The 16,756-nt window shown below is 43.3% G+C and overlaps 1 protein-coding gene across 3 annotated transcripts; it reads left to right on the top strand.

Annotated features, from left to right (window-relative positions):
* Positions 1–63: 63 nt before the first annotated feature.
* dcaf1 (ddb1 and cul4 associated factor 1) lies at positions 64–16,107 on the top strand. Of its 3 annotated transcripts, XM_086033623.1 has the most exons (26): positions 64–112; positions 188–267; positions 916–1,033; positions 1,109–1,185; positions 1,266–1,339; positions 2,058–2,171; positions 3,908–4,045; positions 4,205–4,798; positions 5,000–5,101; positions 5,182–5,340; positions 6,220–6,399; positions 6,492–6,701; positions 6,779–6,948; positions 7,054–7,178; positions 7,362–7,597; positions 9,213–10,276; positions 10,369–10,567; positions 10,649–10,731; positions 11,982–12,066; positions 12,150–12,383; positions 12,502–12,595; positions 12,673–12,777; positions 12,872–12,945; positions 13,031–13,126; positions 14,465–14,714; positions 15,025–16,107. In XM_086033623.1, exons 3-26 carry the CDS (start codon positions 921–923, stop codon positions 15,078–15,080), a joined length of 4,632 nt encoding a protein of 1,543 aa, XP_085889749.1. In that variant the 5' UTR covers positions 64–112; positions 188–267; positions 916–920; the 3' UTR covers positions 15,081–16,107. The 3 variants fall into 3 exon arrangements, with proteins under 3 accessions (XP_085889749.1, XP_085889744.1, XP_085889758.1); XM_086033618.1 differs by having other exon boundaries at positions 81–267; XM_086033632.1 differs by lacking the exons at positions 64–112; positions 188–267 and adding an exon at positions 384–712.
* Positions 16,108–16,756: the final 649 nt, after the last annotated feature.

Genomic DNA, 16,756 nt, shown 5'->3' with positions numbered 1-16,756 from the left:
TGAGTAATTGGAATAAATTGTATTTCGTAATGTTTTGCTTTGCGTTCTGTCGTCATAATAAGTGGACTGTCGCAGCTGCGATGACGTCCACAACGTGTTCGCCATAATGACAGTAAACCAACAAAAAAGGCACATTATACATTTTAAGGTTTGGCTGTGAAATTATACCAATACCGTTTGCTTGCAGCAGCCGGGTCAGGTTCCCTATCGACATATTTGAGTCTTGGAAACATCCGGCAAAACTGAAGAACTGAGCGGAACAGCGAGGTGAAGTTAGCATGTTAGCTAGCTAAATAACCAGGTTTACCTGCGATGCCACTAGCGCATGGCTATTGCGAACAGTGGTTCGAATATGCCGACCGGTCGCTAGGGTTCCGAAATTGGTTTATTCAACACGGTACGGACGTACACGTCAAAAGTACATACATTACTGGGTTTTAAAGTGTACACGTTGAAATCGTCATGAGTAGTCCGACTCCAGTTAGCTTCCTTGTTTAGCCAAGGCGCAGCGACTCAAAGAACGCATCTTGTTTACATCATCCGAATGCGAGGAAATTCATAACGTTGCTTCAATCAGAATGACTGCTTTCATGTACTTGCTTGCTGTGTTCTTGTTTTTGAACATTCCTGTATTTTTGACAGTTGTAGTCCCAGGGGACTGTTGCACCTGCAAACAGACAATCTGTCTGTTGCGCTACTAAATTTATCATAAGTACGTTCCGGCTGATTGAATTTAAGTACTGCTTCCTTATTATATATCTCAAAGGAGTTTTACTCCGAGTTCTTTGATTGCAAGCCACAATTTACTAAACTGCTTTGACCCTCTTGCACACGAGGCAGATATGTAAGGAGTGAGGGTATACATTTGGGTTTAGAATTGAATGGTGATTTCCCCCCCCCCGTGGTTCTTCATAGGAGTTATGGCGTCGGTATCTGCCAGTGTGGACTCCAAGGCAGAGCTGACTGCTCTACTGGAACAGTGGGAGAGGGAACAACAAGGCAGCACACAGGAGCTAGTTAACATCCTCACCAAGTAAGTGGTTCTGACTCATCAGAATAGCAATTTTATTCCATTTGGTTAGGGGTATAGTTATGTTCAAACTTTCAGAATATCTGAGCTCGTCGAGAAGGAGACTGAAGAGTACCACAAGGTGGACCCAGACCCTTTTGATGATCGACATCCTGGTATGATAAAGAATATGGAACAAGAGATGTTTTTGGAAGCTGTTTATACTCACTTGTTTCTTGTTCTTCTTTGCCACCAGGGAGAGCTGATCCAGAATGTGTATTGGGGCATTTGCTCAAGATCCTGTTTAAGAATGATGACTTCATGAACACCGTAAGGATGGTTGGAATAGATGTATTTTAGAGGTGGGACGGTACAGGTACCTCAGGTTTTGGGCCACAGTTCGATATGTGTTTTGTCGATAGAGAGACTTTTTCACCCTCTCTTAAAATTGTCTCTTTGTTTTGCTTGTCAGCAAACACTGCATTTTGTAATTTGCCGAATAATATAACTTACTTCAAAATCACCATTCTTTAAACAAGCTCTTTTGAATGTCAAATTGCCTCTCATTCCTTGATTTGTTGAATAAATGTGGCAATACAGTAGCATAAACAAAAGTATAAACAAAAATATTAGTAGTTTCAAGTAATGTTTGCAGACAGTAAAATGTCAAAGAGTTTTTACTCCGTCGTCATATACAACGGTGACATTGGAATTAATTCACACTGGAGGTTAGAATGAAGCAAGAGCTGCTTCAAATTTGTGTCTCTCAATTCCTCTTGCTATTGTTTTTTTGTGCTACCGCATCGATGAGCTGCGCTTTGAAGCCGGATACAGTTACAATGGCGAGTGTGTGAATGTACAACAGGCATGCGCACGCCCGCACACAGCGTCAATGCAAAGTGAGCTGCAAAAAACAAAACTGCGAGCCATTAGGATATTTTGTCTTGTGCAGAGCTTACTGAACACGGAGTACCATCCCATTGCTAAAATATGTGATACAATGAATATTAATTTGAAAGTGCTTCAGCTCATTCATTCTCCCACATAGTTGGTGAATGGTTATGTGATGGCCAGCAGAGAATTTGCCCTCAATGCAGAAGCTTGTCGCCTGCTTCAGAACATCATGCCTGGCCTGGAGACAGCAGTGGTCTTTCAGGAAAAGGTACATTATTGCTATCTTTAAAATGAATATGACCATATTGTGTTTACAGTGGTCCCTCGTTTATCGCGGCGGTTACGTTCCAAAAATAACCCACGATAGGTGAAATCCACAAAGTAGGAAACTTTAACTTTAAGTTCAAACCTTAGTAAGAAAAAGAAGTATAGTGTTGTTATTATTGTACTAATTATTATTATTGTTGTACTAATTATTATTATTATTGTTAATATTTTATAACCAAACAAATGTCAAAACCTTTTTTAACCTTCCTGTTATGTTGTGGGTCAAATTGACCCATTTAGAAAATCTAGAGAGAAAAAGAAAACGATCAAATTTAGCCTGCTGGACGTTTTTTAAAATTGTGGGTTTTTTTATATTAAAAACATTGCTTTATGTGATATTTTTTTTGATGATTAAACATTACAGCAAGTCACGCTGACGTTAATAAATGATCACAACAGGAAAAGGCCCAAACATCTGTTTAAGAAAAAAATGTAAACATATTCATACAAATAATAACATATTTTTAAAAACACATTAAAATGTTTTATTAATTTAATGAACAACATATGAAGTTGCAAACATAAGAAATGATCAATTTTGACTCAAGTGTATCTCACAATTCTTCTGTCATCCCGTCTCCTGACACAGCTCCGCTCTAGCGTTTTTTTTCTACTCTCCTTTGCCCAGAGTAAACATTTATAGGTAGTTGCCTCTTTTTTTTCTATCTTGGGCGAGAAGATGAGAAGAATCTGACATGCCACCTTCGATTAGATTTGAAAATTGTTAGAACAAAACATGAAAGGGTCCCAGGGCTTGTGCATGGTTGGCAAGTGATCAAATGTAAGTTCATCCTCCTATCTTTATTGACACTCGTGTCTTCTTCCTCTTCTTCTCCCTTTTCTCCCTCACTAAATTAAATTTAGTCTGCGATATAGCGAGTCCGCGCAAGTTGAACCGAGATATAGCGAGGGACCACCGTACTTTCTGGTGTCTTAAACTTAACATTCAACATTCACACTATTTCATATGATTACATTTACATTGAATTGTACTGTGTATTGCTGTTTAGTAGGTTTTTAAGAATAATTAAGTCTTTAGTTAAACATTGAGGGAATCACAGTTTTCGATGTGGACTTATGACTCTCATTCAGTCACTGCTGTCAGTCGTTAACTCATTCAGTGCCAGGCATTGTCAGACCCTCTTTTACCCTAATGTTTGAAAAAATTTGGGGGAAAAAATTAATAAATTCCTGTGATTGATTGACTGTGAAAAGACATACAGGCTAAAATCATCGGTGCAAGCACTTGAATACTATGGGGATAGTTTGTTTGATCCGGGGTCATAAAAAAGTACTGATTGTGAAGTTTGTAACACCAAAGAATCAATATCCTTGCCAATCAGCTGTTTTCCACAAACGTTTTTTTTTTTTGTTTGTAGAGTCAGAGTCCATCTTACAAGCAAACTCCCCTCCACACAGTTTTCCTTTTATCTAGTATCAATAAATCAAATGTTGAATAAGCATTCACTACCCCATTTCTCATTTCTTCATATATATATATATATATATATATATATATATATATATATATATATATATATATATATATATATATATATATATATATATATACACACATACATACAGCTATGACATAACCTGAGACATTACACAGTGTGTGCCAAAAGTTAATGACTTTATTGTTACCGGCTAATTTGCTTGCTTGGTCCCTTTCAGGAGGGAATAGTTGAACGGTTGTTCAAGTGGGCTCAGGAGGCCGAGCAGCCCCTCAGAATCTATGCCACAGGCTTGCTGGCAGGCGCCATGGAGAACCAGGACATTGCTGCCAACTACCGAGAAGAGAACTCAGTTTTGGTCAGTAGGGGATGCGAGCCACTCTGTCTTCCCCTCTTATGAATGAATTATAGTACACATTACAACGTGTCTATAAATATAACAACCGAGATTCTCCTTTCGTCCGCAATGTACTCGTCACTGTCAATCAGCGTGTTTTGAATCCTCTTCATTTTACAGGTGCCATTGATGCTGCATCGCCTACGTGAGCTTCAAGATAAAGATGCGGAGACAAAACGCGAAATCAAACGTCCCAGTCCCAGAAAAACTCTGAGTGGGCCTTTGCTGCCTTTGGACGAGGAGACAGTTGACGGAGGCTTTGAGAAGCCCTTCTCACTCGGCCAAAATGGGGGTGAAACAGCAGGACGAGAACTAGAAGCGGATGGCGAAATCAACCTTTCCGCCTTGGAGCCTGAAAACGAGCTTCCGTTTCATCCCGGCGCCCCTCACAAGACCAACAACTGTCCCACCTCGGCCGTTAAAACCATGATGAAGCCCATGTCGGCCTCGGGGTCACTTCTGCACCTCGGCACCTCCGACGGTAGTAGTTACCTAAAAAGAAAAGCTGAGAAGGAGAGTGTCCGGTCCGCAAAGCACAAGTTGAATTTCTCCCTGCCAGAACCAGAAAGGAATATAAGCGAGCTTTCCAACAGCAGCTGGTCTGAGATGAGCCCATGGGTGATTGGCAACAGCTACCGCTTATACCCTTTGACCCCTGAGATCGAGCAGAGACTCATTTTGCAGTATCTCACTCCTCTGGGAGAATATCAGGAGGTTGGTTGGTTGTTGTTGTTGTTGTTTTTTAGCACTGACAATTCCTTCATTAGGGTTGCTTTGAAAATGTTTGAAACCATCTTTTGAAATGACAATGCAATGAAAAAGTATGATTTCAAGGATTCGGCCAATATTAAGGATTTTTTTGTTTTTTTTTTAAAGTTACATATGTTTCCCCCCCCCCCCCCCTCCTACTTTCAGCTATTGGCAGTGTTCATGCAAATGGGAGCCCGTGAGCTTCTTATGCATTATATGGATCTAAAGCAGACCAATGATGTACAGCTCACATTTGAGGCTCTCAAGGTGAAGTCGTACGGTCAACGTAAACCACACCGAAATCTCCATCGAAACGTATTCATTTGGTTTTTCCTTTTCCATCACAGTACTTGGCTTCTCTTCTGCTTCACAAGAAGTTTGCTGCAGAGTTTGTGGCACACGGAGGAGTTCAGAAATTGCTGGAAATTCCGAGGCCCTCTATGGCTGCCACTGGAGTGTCCCTGTGCCTCTACTACCTTGCCTATAACCAGGACGCCATGGAAAGGGTATATTAAAAAATAATACATATCGAAATTCTGCACACCGCTGTTCAAAAGGCAGCTTTGTGATATAAAAAAAAAATGAAACAAAGCTAAATCATTTAACTCGTTCACTGCCAGACATTTTCAGATCTTTTACCCTAACGTTTGAAAGAATTAGAAAAAAATATCAATAAATCCCTGGGATTGAATGGCTGGACTGTGAAAAGACGAGTAAATTCGTCAATTGCATTGAATGAGTTAAAAACGTTTTACATGACAACATGGTTCCGAACACGAGAGAAAATGAGTTAGTCCCATGAAACCGAGGTTGAACTTTTTGGCTATTAAGATCAACATTGAAGCAAGGTGGTGGCAGCAGCATGCAATTTCTTCAGTTGATAATGGAAGGAATTACGAACCGTTCCAAAATAGCAGTCAGTGTCGCGCAAAACAAAATGTCAGGAAAAGCCGACTAAAACACCTGAACCTTTCGGGGGCGTGGTGGTTGACCAGGGGCGCTTTGAGTAGTGGGAGATGTTAGCTGACTCCCACCTAACATGAGGTTGAATGTGATTAATTAGTTCTGAACATCCCAGTTATGAGGGAGTGCATATTTGAAATGTTATGTCCCCCTCAAAAATCGTATTTCTTTTTTCTTTCAACTTGTACAGGTTGTAGGTTGCACTAATGGTGAAAAAAGATTTGAAAAGAGTTTATCTTGGTCCATTTTGTCATTTACAAAACCCAAACATTTGAACAGTTACTCCCACCGACGCTTTTCGAGGCAGTATTAAAACTCGATAATGTAAAATTACAAATCGTGAAAGCGAGATTGACGATATGATGATATCGAAAACGATGTATGTCGCCCGCCTCCAGTTGTGACTATCCATTTCTCCCAAGGTGTGCATGCTGCCCCACTCGGTCCTGTCAGACGTGGTTGGCTACACGCTGTGGCTGTTGGAATGCTCGCATGCGTCCGGCTGCTGCCACGCCACCATGTTCTTCTCCATTTCCTTCTCTTTCCGCGCCGTGCTGGAGCTCTTCGACAAGCAAGACGGGCTGCGCCGCCTCGTCAACCTGGTAGGACCGATCGGCGGCCCGCCTCGCCGGAGCTCCGCTCGTGCCGCCCGACCGTTAACTGCACGCCGATGCGTGGCGCGGCCTCGTTTCAGATTAGCACACTGGAGATCCTGAACCCCGACGACCAGGGAGCGCTGCTGAGTGATGACGAGATTTTCTCCAGCAGGCAGACGGCAAAGCACACTTGCATGGCGCTGCGCAGGTACTTTGAGGCTCATCTGGCCATCAAGGTGGAGCAGGTGAAGCAGTCGCTGCAGCGCACGGAGGGAGGCGCTCCCATTCACTCGCAGCCCTACTACAAGGTATTTGCCGTTGCGGTCCACTCCGATGTATCGGAGACGTTGGCCGGCGCTCATTTGGCTTCCGTCCCTGCTCGCAGGCGGTCAGTTACAGCCGCGAGCAGGTCGTCGAAATGATGGAGTTTCTCATCGAGCACGGCCCTCTTCGTCTATATTGGGAACCGGCAGAGGTCTTCCACAAGCTCTCTTGCGTCCAACTCCTCCTGCAACTCATTTCTATCGCGTGTGACTGGAGGACATATTATGGCAGGTGCGGCGTATGTACTATTAGGTGTCTTCTATTGTGTGGTTGTAGTTGCTTTGTCTTCCGCACGGAGTCTGTTGTGTTGTAGCGGTTATGTTTGTTTCCCTGCAGGAGTGACACTGTGCGCTATGCTCTTGACATCCTGAGTATCCTCACGGTTGTACCAAAGACTCAAATGCTGTTATCTGAGACCGTCGCCGTTGTCGATGAGGGCGGGTCTACTATTTCTAGCGCAGGTATGTTTGCTCGGTTATGATATTTTAGCGAATAGCCATTGAAAGGAATGCCAGGCCGTAACGCCAGGGCTAATTCCGTTCCAACTAACCCATTGCACGAGCTGGTGAGTCTGCTCACATGAGAGGCAAGATTTACCTTACGGTTGAAGCCGAATTCATTTCGTTTTTTTTTTTTGCTCGCAGGAATGAACATTGTGCTGGCAGTGGCAGAGGGCGAAGTGTTTGTGAACGATGCCGAGATCCAGAAGTCGGCCCTGCAGGTGGTCATTAACTGCGTCTGCGCTCCCGACAAGCGCGTGTCCAGCATTGGGAAGTTCATCGCGGGCACTCCCCGTCGTCGCATCCCTCACATGACCAAAGCCAGCGAGAATGTGCTCACAAAGATGTGGAATGTGGTGCAGTCCAACAACGGCATTAAGGTAGTGTCGTTTCCAGGAATCATTTGAGGCAATTCGTTCGTTGAATGAACTGACGACACACTAGAAGTCACACTAAATGCTGAAATGCGCTAGTGGACGCAGGCCGGTGTTTAATGCAAGGGATGTACCTCTGTAAAAAGCTACCAAGCGGTTTCTATGTTTGCAGTGAACTCGACACACTTGGCAACAAGCAGCAGTTTGGCAGCTCTTCCAAAAAGAGACACGAAGCTTTTTATTGCCACTCCCAGTTGACATTTACGGTCAAACTGAGCATACGTCAGAATTACGCGGTGTGTATTCGAAACAACTGCAAAGCTTTGCTTTGGACTGTTCTTTAGGTTTATTAAGCTTAATGCTCGCAGACGAGGTGACATGCCATAGAAGGGCTAACGGGTAGCATCAGCGTGACAGCATTTTAAACCCTTAAGCAAGGGATATTTGAACATAAGCAGCGGCGCAACCATGGCGACAGATAATATAACAATACTCACAGGTGTATATATTCTTTATCGGCTGCAAAGAACGACCTGTTTCTATGGCTTACTGAGAGGTTTTGACTGGCTCCATGTACAGTATGTGCACTTCATGTGATACTGCCCCCAGGTGGTTAGGGTGTGCACACCAGAAGGAGCAGCACAATGTTCATAGAATTGAAGCAAAAAAAAACAACAACAAAAACTTTCAGGCTTTACATTCAATTTACTTATCATGACAGTATGTTTTTATAAAATACCATATTACATTGTGCTGTTTTCCTTTTTGTGAAAACACTTTACAACATTTTTTGTTGGGCTTCTTGGGAGACTGGAACAGATTAATAGCGTTTCCTTTCATTTCAATGGGGAAAAAGGATTTGACATATGAGTGTTTTGATCCGAAGACATCACTGCATGTGCATTTATCAACATACGAGGATATGTATTTGGAAGATAAAGAGAGGTGTGCATTTTCCCAAATTTTAATCATCAATAGGGCTGAACGATTTTGAAAAATAATCTTGCGATTTTTTTTTTGCAATTATTTTTTTCACGGTTCCCTTCCCTTGTATTTTTTTTTTTTTTTTCAAACAAAAAGCAGTAAATCTGTATTACAGTAAACAATATCAGATTTACAATACACGTATGTTTTGGTGTTGTAGGTTAGGCTTAGCTAAAATAAAGTCAAATAAACCAAGAATTAATATGGAAAAACATTTTTATTTTTATTTGTTAACTTAATACTTTGACTTGTAGTTCACTACACCAACCTGACAAAATTCTACCAAACAAGTATGGCACAAACATAAATCAGTAAATTATAATCAGATTACAACAATAATGCAATCTGCTCACTAGATGAATAAATAGACGAATAAAACATTCATATATAAAAACAAAAGTGCCTACTGACTGAAATGAAGCGGTTATTTTTCTAAATTGCGGCCTTTGCGATTTGAAAATAGCATTCTTCGACATTGCGATGTCAATTTGAAGTTGATTGATTTGTTCAGGCCTATTCACCAATTTTGGCAGCAAAATCCCTTTTAGTAATCAGCTCCAAAGACAACACAACCACCAGAAGAATGGACGTCTCTGTAAACTGTTTTTTGTTGTTGTTTTTTTTAACTACCCCGAAGGTTCTGCTGTCCTTGCTGACAGTGAAGATGCCCATCACCGATGCGGATCAGATCCGAGCTCTGGCCTGCAAGGCCTTGGTCGGCCTGTCTCGCTCCACTTCGGTCAGGCAGATCATCAGCAAGCTGCCTTTGTTCAGCAGCGGGCACATCCAGCAGCTCATGAAGGAGCCCGTCCTCCAGGACAAACGCAGCGAGCACGTCAAGTTCTGCAAGTTTGCGGCGGAGCTCATGGAAAGAATATCGGGGAAGCCCTTGCTGATCGGTACCGACGTGTCCCTGGCATGGCTGCAGAGAGCCAGCGTGGTCGCTCAGTCCAGGATCAGCTTTCCGGAGAAAGAACTGCTGTTGCTCATCAGGAACCACCTGGTGGCCAAAGGCCTCCACGACACGGCCAGCGCCCTCACCAAGGAGGCCGAGCTCCCCATGGCGTGCGTGTCGCATTCGTCGCTCGCCGCTTCCCCGTTCGTCTCCGTCACGCCCCCCGGCGCCCCCATCGCCGCCCTGCCTCGCACCCCGCGGCTGGCCAACGGCGTGGGGTCGAGACTCGGGAACCACCCCTCGCCGTCGGCCGGCCACTTACAGGCGCGGCCCTCCGCGTCGCAAGCCGCAACCGCCTTCCCCTCCGCCGCCGCCTTCCCCTCCACGTCGGCGCCTCACTGCGGCAACGGCTCCCCCCTGATCGGCCGAATCGTTTTCTCCCGCGAGCGCCACACGTGGTGCAGCGCCACCGGCTGCAAGAAACCCCGAGTGCTGAGGCAGAAGTCGGACCACGGCGCCTTCAGCCAAACGCCGGCCATGAAGAAGCAATTTGACCGGCACATGCCCTCGCCCCCTGCGTTGGACGGCATCATCACGGAGTACCTGCGGGAACAGCACGCGCGCTGCAAAAACCCCGTCGCCACATGCCCGCCTTTCTCTCTCTTCACCCCTCATCAGTGCCCTGAGCCCAAACAGAGACGACAGGCGCCGGTTAACTTCACGTCCCGCCACACGCGGAGGGTCATATATCCGAAATACGGAGGAGTCGACGGAGGATGCTTTGACAGACACCTCATCTTCAGCAGGTTGCCGCGCAAAAACCGCCTCGCGGTTTGTTTATTATTTTTTTTTTTTTATTATTGATTGATTTACCGCCACTCTTCTCTGCTTTCTCCAGGTTCCGCCCAATCTCCGTGTTCCGGGAAGCCGACGAGGATGAGAGCGGCTTCACGTGCTGTGCCTTCTCGGCTCGCGAGCGGTTCCTGATGCTCGGGACGTGCACGGGACATTTGAAACTGTACAACGTGTTCACGGGCCAGGAGGAGGCCAGCTACAGCTGTCACAGTTCAGCCATCACTCACCTCGAGCCCTCTCGGGTAAGAAAATGTGGCCTGTCGTTTTGTGCGCGACCGGGATTTGTCGGCGCTGTCCCAAATGTTGCCTTTTTCTGTTTTTAGGACGGCTCCTTAATTTTAACTTCCGCATCCTGGAATTATCCAACGTCGGCACTGTGGGGGATGAAGTCGGTGTTCATCATGAAGTGAGTCGTTTATGTCAAGAGCTCATCGGATGAAATGGTTGTTTGCTAGTATTTTTGTTTACCAAATGAGGTAAAAACGAAAAGTATCTGAATTTACATCTTTCATATATAAAACTAACTATAATTATAGCAAATGTGTTTTTGTCTTTGTCATTTAATATCATGCATGAGCTTTCAGGATTCGTCTTAAATAATTTTGTGGTATTGCTGTATGTCCATGCAGAAGAAGTACAAACAGTACTTTATTTTATTACACATTGCGTGAAAGACATTTTCCTTTTTAATCTTGCATTCGACGAACACTCCATGTATCAAAAATAAACAGACTAAAAAGAAGTGTTGTTGAAAGAATCAAAACCAACAAACTTGTTCTAAAAACAAATTGAAGCGAACCGGATGGATAAAAAAAAAAAGTCAAAACAAAATAAAAACTACCTATAATGAAAAATCCCAAAGTATTATAACTCTTCTTTGCATTTCGAAAAGCCCAATTTGGATTGACACTATCAGAGAACTTAAATTGTTTTAATCTTTTAGCACTGACGTTGCTATTCTACCTTGTGAGTTTCTCATTTGATTCTTTCTTTAGCGTTTTAGCCCCGACAGTGTTTATAATAGCACCTCAACCGTCAGCATGGAGCAAAAACGCCATCTTCCTCAGATTTGATGAATATGTAACTCATTTTACTGCCACTAAGTAGAGCCACTCAATGTATGATTTTTTTTCTTTTTTTTTTTTTTTAACCACATTTGTATTGGAACGAATCACATCTTCCAAAAGATTACAGCTGTTGTATTGAATCACATTCAATTGAGTATAGCTCATGTCGTGGAGCTACGGATGAAAAGGTAGATCCATTTTGTGTCATGATTGTCATGACCAAAATGATCACAATTATATTGCAATAATATTAAAAAAAAGAAAAAAAAAATGGATACCCACAGAAACATTACAAAAGGTTTCAAGCATTCACAATTTGTTTGTTTTCACTTTCTTGCTGCCGGCAATTCGGAGGCTCTTGTGAAAATAGGCGACGCGCTTTTTGATTTCCGCACGCTGACAGCCTCGGGGCCTGCAGGCTTTGCTCCAGCGCACACCAAGCATCTGACTTGGCTCGTCCACGTTAGCGTAACCTTGGCAACTCTCCGCCGATTGGTCCCTGAGCTCAGCAACAAGCTCAGACTAGCTTCATATTCTTTTATATTCACCGCCGTTCCCCTTGAAAATGTTCCGTTCGTGTCGTCTGCAGGCATTCCTTTCTCGGGGATCATTACGTGGAGTTCAGCAAGCTGTCACAAGATCGTGTCATCGGCACCGAGGAGCAACTCGCGCATGTATGCCCGCCCTCCATTTCAACCTCTTTGTTTCAAAGCGGAGAAAATCGTGACCGCTCACGCCCAGCCGCTTCCCTTTTTAGATTTATGACATCCAGACGGGCCAAGTGACACTGACTCTAAATAACCCCGACCTGGCTAATAACTACAAGAGGAACTGCGCCACCTTCAACCCCACCGATGACCTGGTACTGAACGACGGCGTGCTGTGGGACGTGCGCTCAGCTCAGGCCATCCACAAGTTTGACAAGTTCAACATGAACATCAGTGGCGTGTTTCACCCCAATGGCCTTGAGGTCATCATTAACACGGAAATTGTATCCTTCAAACTGAAGTGCTCTGATTTTTTTTTTTTTTTTGAATCTTAAGAAGCAGTTGGATGACGATGATTTCTAGTCAAAACGGAACGTAGTGTTCCTTAATCCGAGTTGTTAGTGGGATCTGCGAACTTTCCACCTCCTTCATACGGTTCCCGCCCTGGACCAGTGCAGGACGGTCTTCAACAACAACGGCACCGTCATCTACGGAGGTGAATAAGCACCCAACGCTGGCAAGAAGGCTCGGTCGGCCGCTGCAATCCGTTTTTCCGCCCTTTTGTGTCTGCAGCGATATTGCAGGCTGACGATGAAGATGACATGATGGAGATGCAGATGAAAAGTCCTTTTGGTTCATCCTTCCGGACTTTCAATGCCACAGACTACAAACCCATCGGTATGGCTGTCGTCATGCCTCACGCTGTATTGCCGGAGTCGCATTTAAATGCGCGGCTTGCTTGACTTGACATGTCGTTTTGGGTCCCTCGCAGCCACCATTGACGTCAAGAAGAATATTTTTGATCTGTGCACGGACTCGAAAGACTGCTACCTTGCTGTGATCGAGGTATGGCGCAACGCTGCGCTTTGAACACGTTGAGTAGTTGCCGATTTCTTGACGCACACAAACAGTTGACGCTTTTGTTCCATAGAATCAAGACTCCATTAACACGGACACAGTCTGCCGCCTTTATGAAGTTGGCCGACAAAGGCTGGCGGAGGAAGAAGAGGAGGATGAGGAGGATCAGGTATTTATGATATTATTATATTTTCATTGAGTCCTAATAGCGATTTCTGTTAATCGTGATAGCAATGGTTGATTATTTTGTTTGTAAATACAGTGAACCCCGGTATATTCTTGGTTGGCTATTCACAAGTATATGAATCTGTGTTTTTGGGGAATCCTCAGCTATTTTTTTTTTTTTGTGCTCTTTTTGCAAAGCCCTATAAAAGTTCAATGCACGTGTTGTGCTGTGCCGTTTATCCACAAAATGAAAACAGGTACAACGTTGAGGTGGTTTTCTTTACAAACGAAGACTTCTATGTTCCTCATCCCTGGGTTGGCGCTAGAAACGCTGAATTGTCACAATACGTTCTGTCCTCCTTGGCCAGGGTGCCAGTTGAAAACATTGCTCTTGTAGGCACAGAGTCAACTTATTCTGCTTGTTATTACGACCGCCAACAAAAAGTAAACCGCTCTGTGAAACGGGATCCGCTGTAACAATTACCGAAATGCTACTGGTGTCTTACACAAAGTCGTGCACATAATTGTTTCCCCGTGACAGCCCTCAGGAATAAGGTGGCTACCATGGTGATAAGTACCGTATTTTCCGGACTATAAGCCGCAACCTTTTTCCTAGATTTTGAGCCATGCGGCTTATAGTCCGGTGCGGCTATTCTTTGGATTTTTCTTCCACCGCTCGGGGCGCTCTAACCGGAATGACAGTACAATTCAATACATTTCCCATTAACTGGATGGGACTGCAGGTGGAGGAGTTCAACAGGCGAGGGCGCCATAGACTAGCTTATTGCATTAGGTGCTGTAATGCTTTGATTCTATGCTTTCCTAGAGGTCAGTGAAGTGCACATGAAGCGATTGGCTGATGTTACATTTCGATGTGAAACGCTATTATTGATTTAGCACGTCGTGTGTTGGATTGGCTGACTTTATTAACGTAAAACAAGACAGGTGCATATGTAGAATGTAGTAGAACAATAGATGGTGGAGTCTGGTGGACATTAGCCGACAAACTGGAGCGGCAGTCGGCAGTGAAATGAAGATAAGTACTGTTTATTTTCTCTTGGTTCTCTTCCGTTTTAATCAGCAACGTTGCTGCAGTGTTAAAAGGCACTGTTAGGAAAGAATCTGTTCAGGTACATACATGTACATTTACAGTTCGTAATTGTTCTGTAAATATAAAAGTTTTCAACATAGATATGTGCGGCTTATATAAAGGTGCGGCTTATTTAAGTTTTTTTTCCCCCCAAATGATTGAAAATAGAGTGGGTGCGTCTTATATGACGGTGCGGCTTATAGCCCGGGAAATACGTTATATGACTGTTATATCTGGTTGTTTGTGCCCCAGGAGGATGACGATCAAGAGGAAGACGACGACGACGACGACGACTCTGATGACGACGTCGACACAGATCCTCTGATCGCAGAGCTTGAGAACGAGAACGGCGGAGATGACGACGATGGGAATGATGAGTTCTCCCCCTCCGACGAAGAGGTTGCTCGCCTTCTCGAGGAGGACTTGGATGGAGGGGATGACGACGACGACGACAACGACGATGACTCTGACAATGAGGATGCGGAACTTGATGTAGACAACGGTATGCAACTCTAACCTGAAGACTCAAATGTTGCCTGCCCTTGGTCGCACTCAAACGCATTTAACATTAATAGTACTCCCGATATTTCAGTTGGATCGCATTAGGGCTGAACGATTAATCGAAATCAAACCGACATAGGGATGTGCTTGAATGGAATTTTCAAATGCACGAGGACACAGCGACAGTTGCCATTAACCTTTACACTCATTGAGCACGGCTGATAAATCGTTGTTAAGCCGTTTGACCCGCCTACTGAAAACCACCTTAATAAGTCGCTGTTTCTTTTCTTGCCTCTTTCACCCTCTAACAGACAGCTCCGATAACTCCGACCTTGAGGATGACATCATTCTGTCTCTAAATGAGTGAGCGCTGATTGGCAGCTGTTACTGAGTAACTGGACCACAAGTCAAGACCTCGGCGTCGTAGACGTGAGCTCCGGAGGAAGAGGCGAGAACGAGAGCTGGATCAGCACATGCGGCGGGAGAGGATGAATGGACTGAGTGATCGGACCACGGAAGAATCTCAGAGATAACTAAAAACACCATGATTGTATGTGATTATAGTTTTATAGGAAGGCTTGATGTGGGGGGAACCAGCCGGTGTGTGGGTGCTTTGAAAACGTTTTATATTTTATTCACAAACCTTTTAGAAAGTATTTCCGTTTGATGAAAAGTCTCACATAAGCAGCAATTTGCTGACAGGAGCTACAGTACATTGCAGAGGTGCAGTTGTCTTTCTAAATATTGCAAGGCATCCATAAGCGCAAAGCGTAGACGTTTAACCATCGACTGGAGTAGCCATCACAAATGAACTTAAGTTTTGCATTTAGGCTGCTAAATTGAAGCAGAGCGCAGTCGCTATTCTTTAATGTGGCCTCTTCCTTTAAGACGGATCAGTTGAATCGACTCGGCGCCCCCGACTTGCTGACCCCAACCGATAGAAGGCTCAACGTGACGAAACTACCAAAATGCCACAGTCCACACGTGCGCACTCAAACTTTGACAGCTTTCCTTGGTCATGTACCTAGTAAGGTTTTGCTTCTGGTAAATGGATGCCAACCTGCGTGCTCTTGAGAAGAAAAATGGCCAAAAAATTGACCACGCCACGTCCTGGGCAAAAGAAAAACCTGTATAAATATTGGGGGGCAAGAATAAGATCTATTTTGATTCAAAGTTTGTTTCTAGGTCGTTTCAAACATTGAGGGGAATAAGCTCTGGCTCAATTTTATAAAGCCGTTAAAAGAGTTGATTGTTTTTTCTAAAAGATTATGCCTTGTATCTGTTCATTTTATCACCTTTTTTTCACAGAAAGATGACTTGATTTTCTTGAGACGTTTAATGTACAGCTTGTATGTACCTAAAGTATTTTTCCTATAAATAAAACTTAAGAATTAGATTAGACTTCATTGATGTGAATGTTTTCCACCTCTCTCTGTGGGCATTGTAGAGGTTTTTCATCACATGCACACACAAATTGAAGCAAGTCAAAATTAATGTTGTATAACTAGCTCCTAGCCTTTTACGGAATTTTGTAAGAAATTTGTCTCAGGCCTCTTTGAAAGGCTGACATTGAAGTGCCATATTAAGACAGATCTTATATATATATATATATATATATATATATATATATATATATATATATATACATACACACATATATATATATATATACGTATATATATATATATATACACACGTGTATATATATACACATATACATATATTTATATATACATATATAAGGGATGTCAAAGTTAAAGCGTTAACTATGGAGATTAATTTACATTTTATAACGCATTAAAAAAAAACTATTTACTTCAGAGAGTCACTGTCGCAAAAACAGACTTGTGTAGTTTTACTTTAAAAAGTTGCTCAACGGCACATTGAAGAAATTTAAAAAAAAAAAAAATTTGCACACTTTGCAAAGCCAAATTCAAAAAAACACATTAGTTGTACATCTTTGGTGTATCATTCAACAGTTGTACTTTACCCGAAAATAATCATATTCAAGTAACAAAGAAAGCTATTAGAACAATCTTTGAA

The sequence above is a fragment of the Filicampus tigris genome, chromosome 1 (assembly GCF_054856515.1).
Source record: "Filicampus tigris isolate MCC_2025a chromosome 1, RoL_Ftig_1.0, whole genome shotgun sequence".
Lineage (NCBI taxonomy): Eukaryota > Metazoa > Chordata > Actinopteri > Syngnathiformes > Syngnathidae > Filicampus > Filicampus tigris.
The sequence above is the reverse complement of the archived record's forward strand: the minus strand, read 5'-3'. Positions and strand labels throughout refer to the sequence as shown.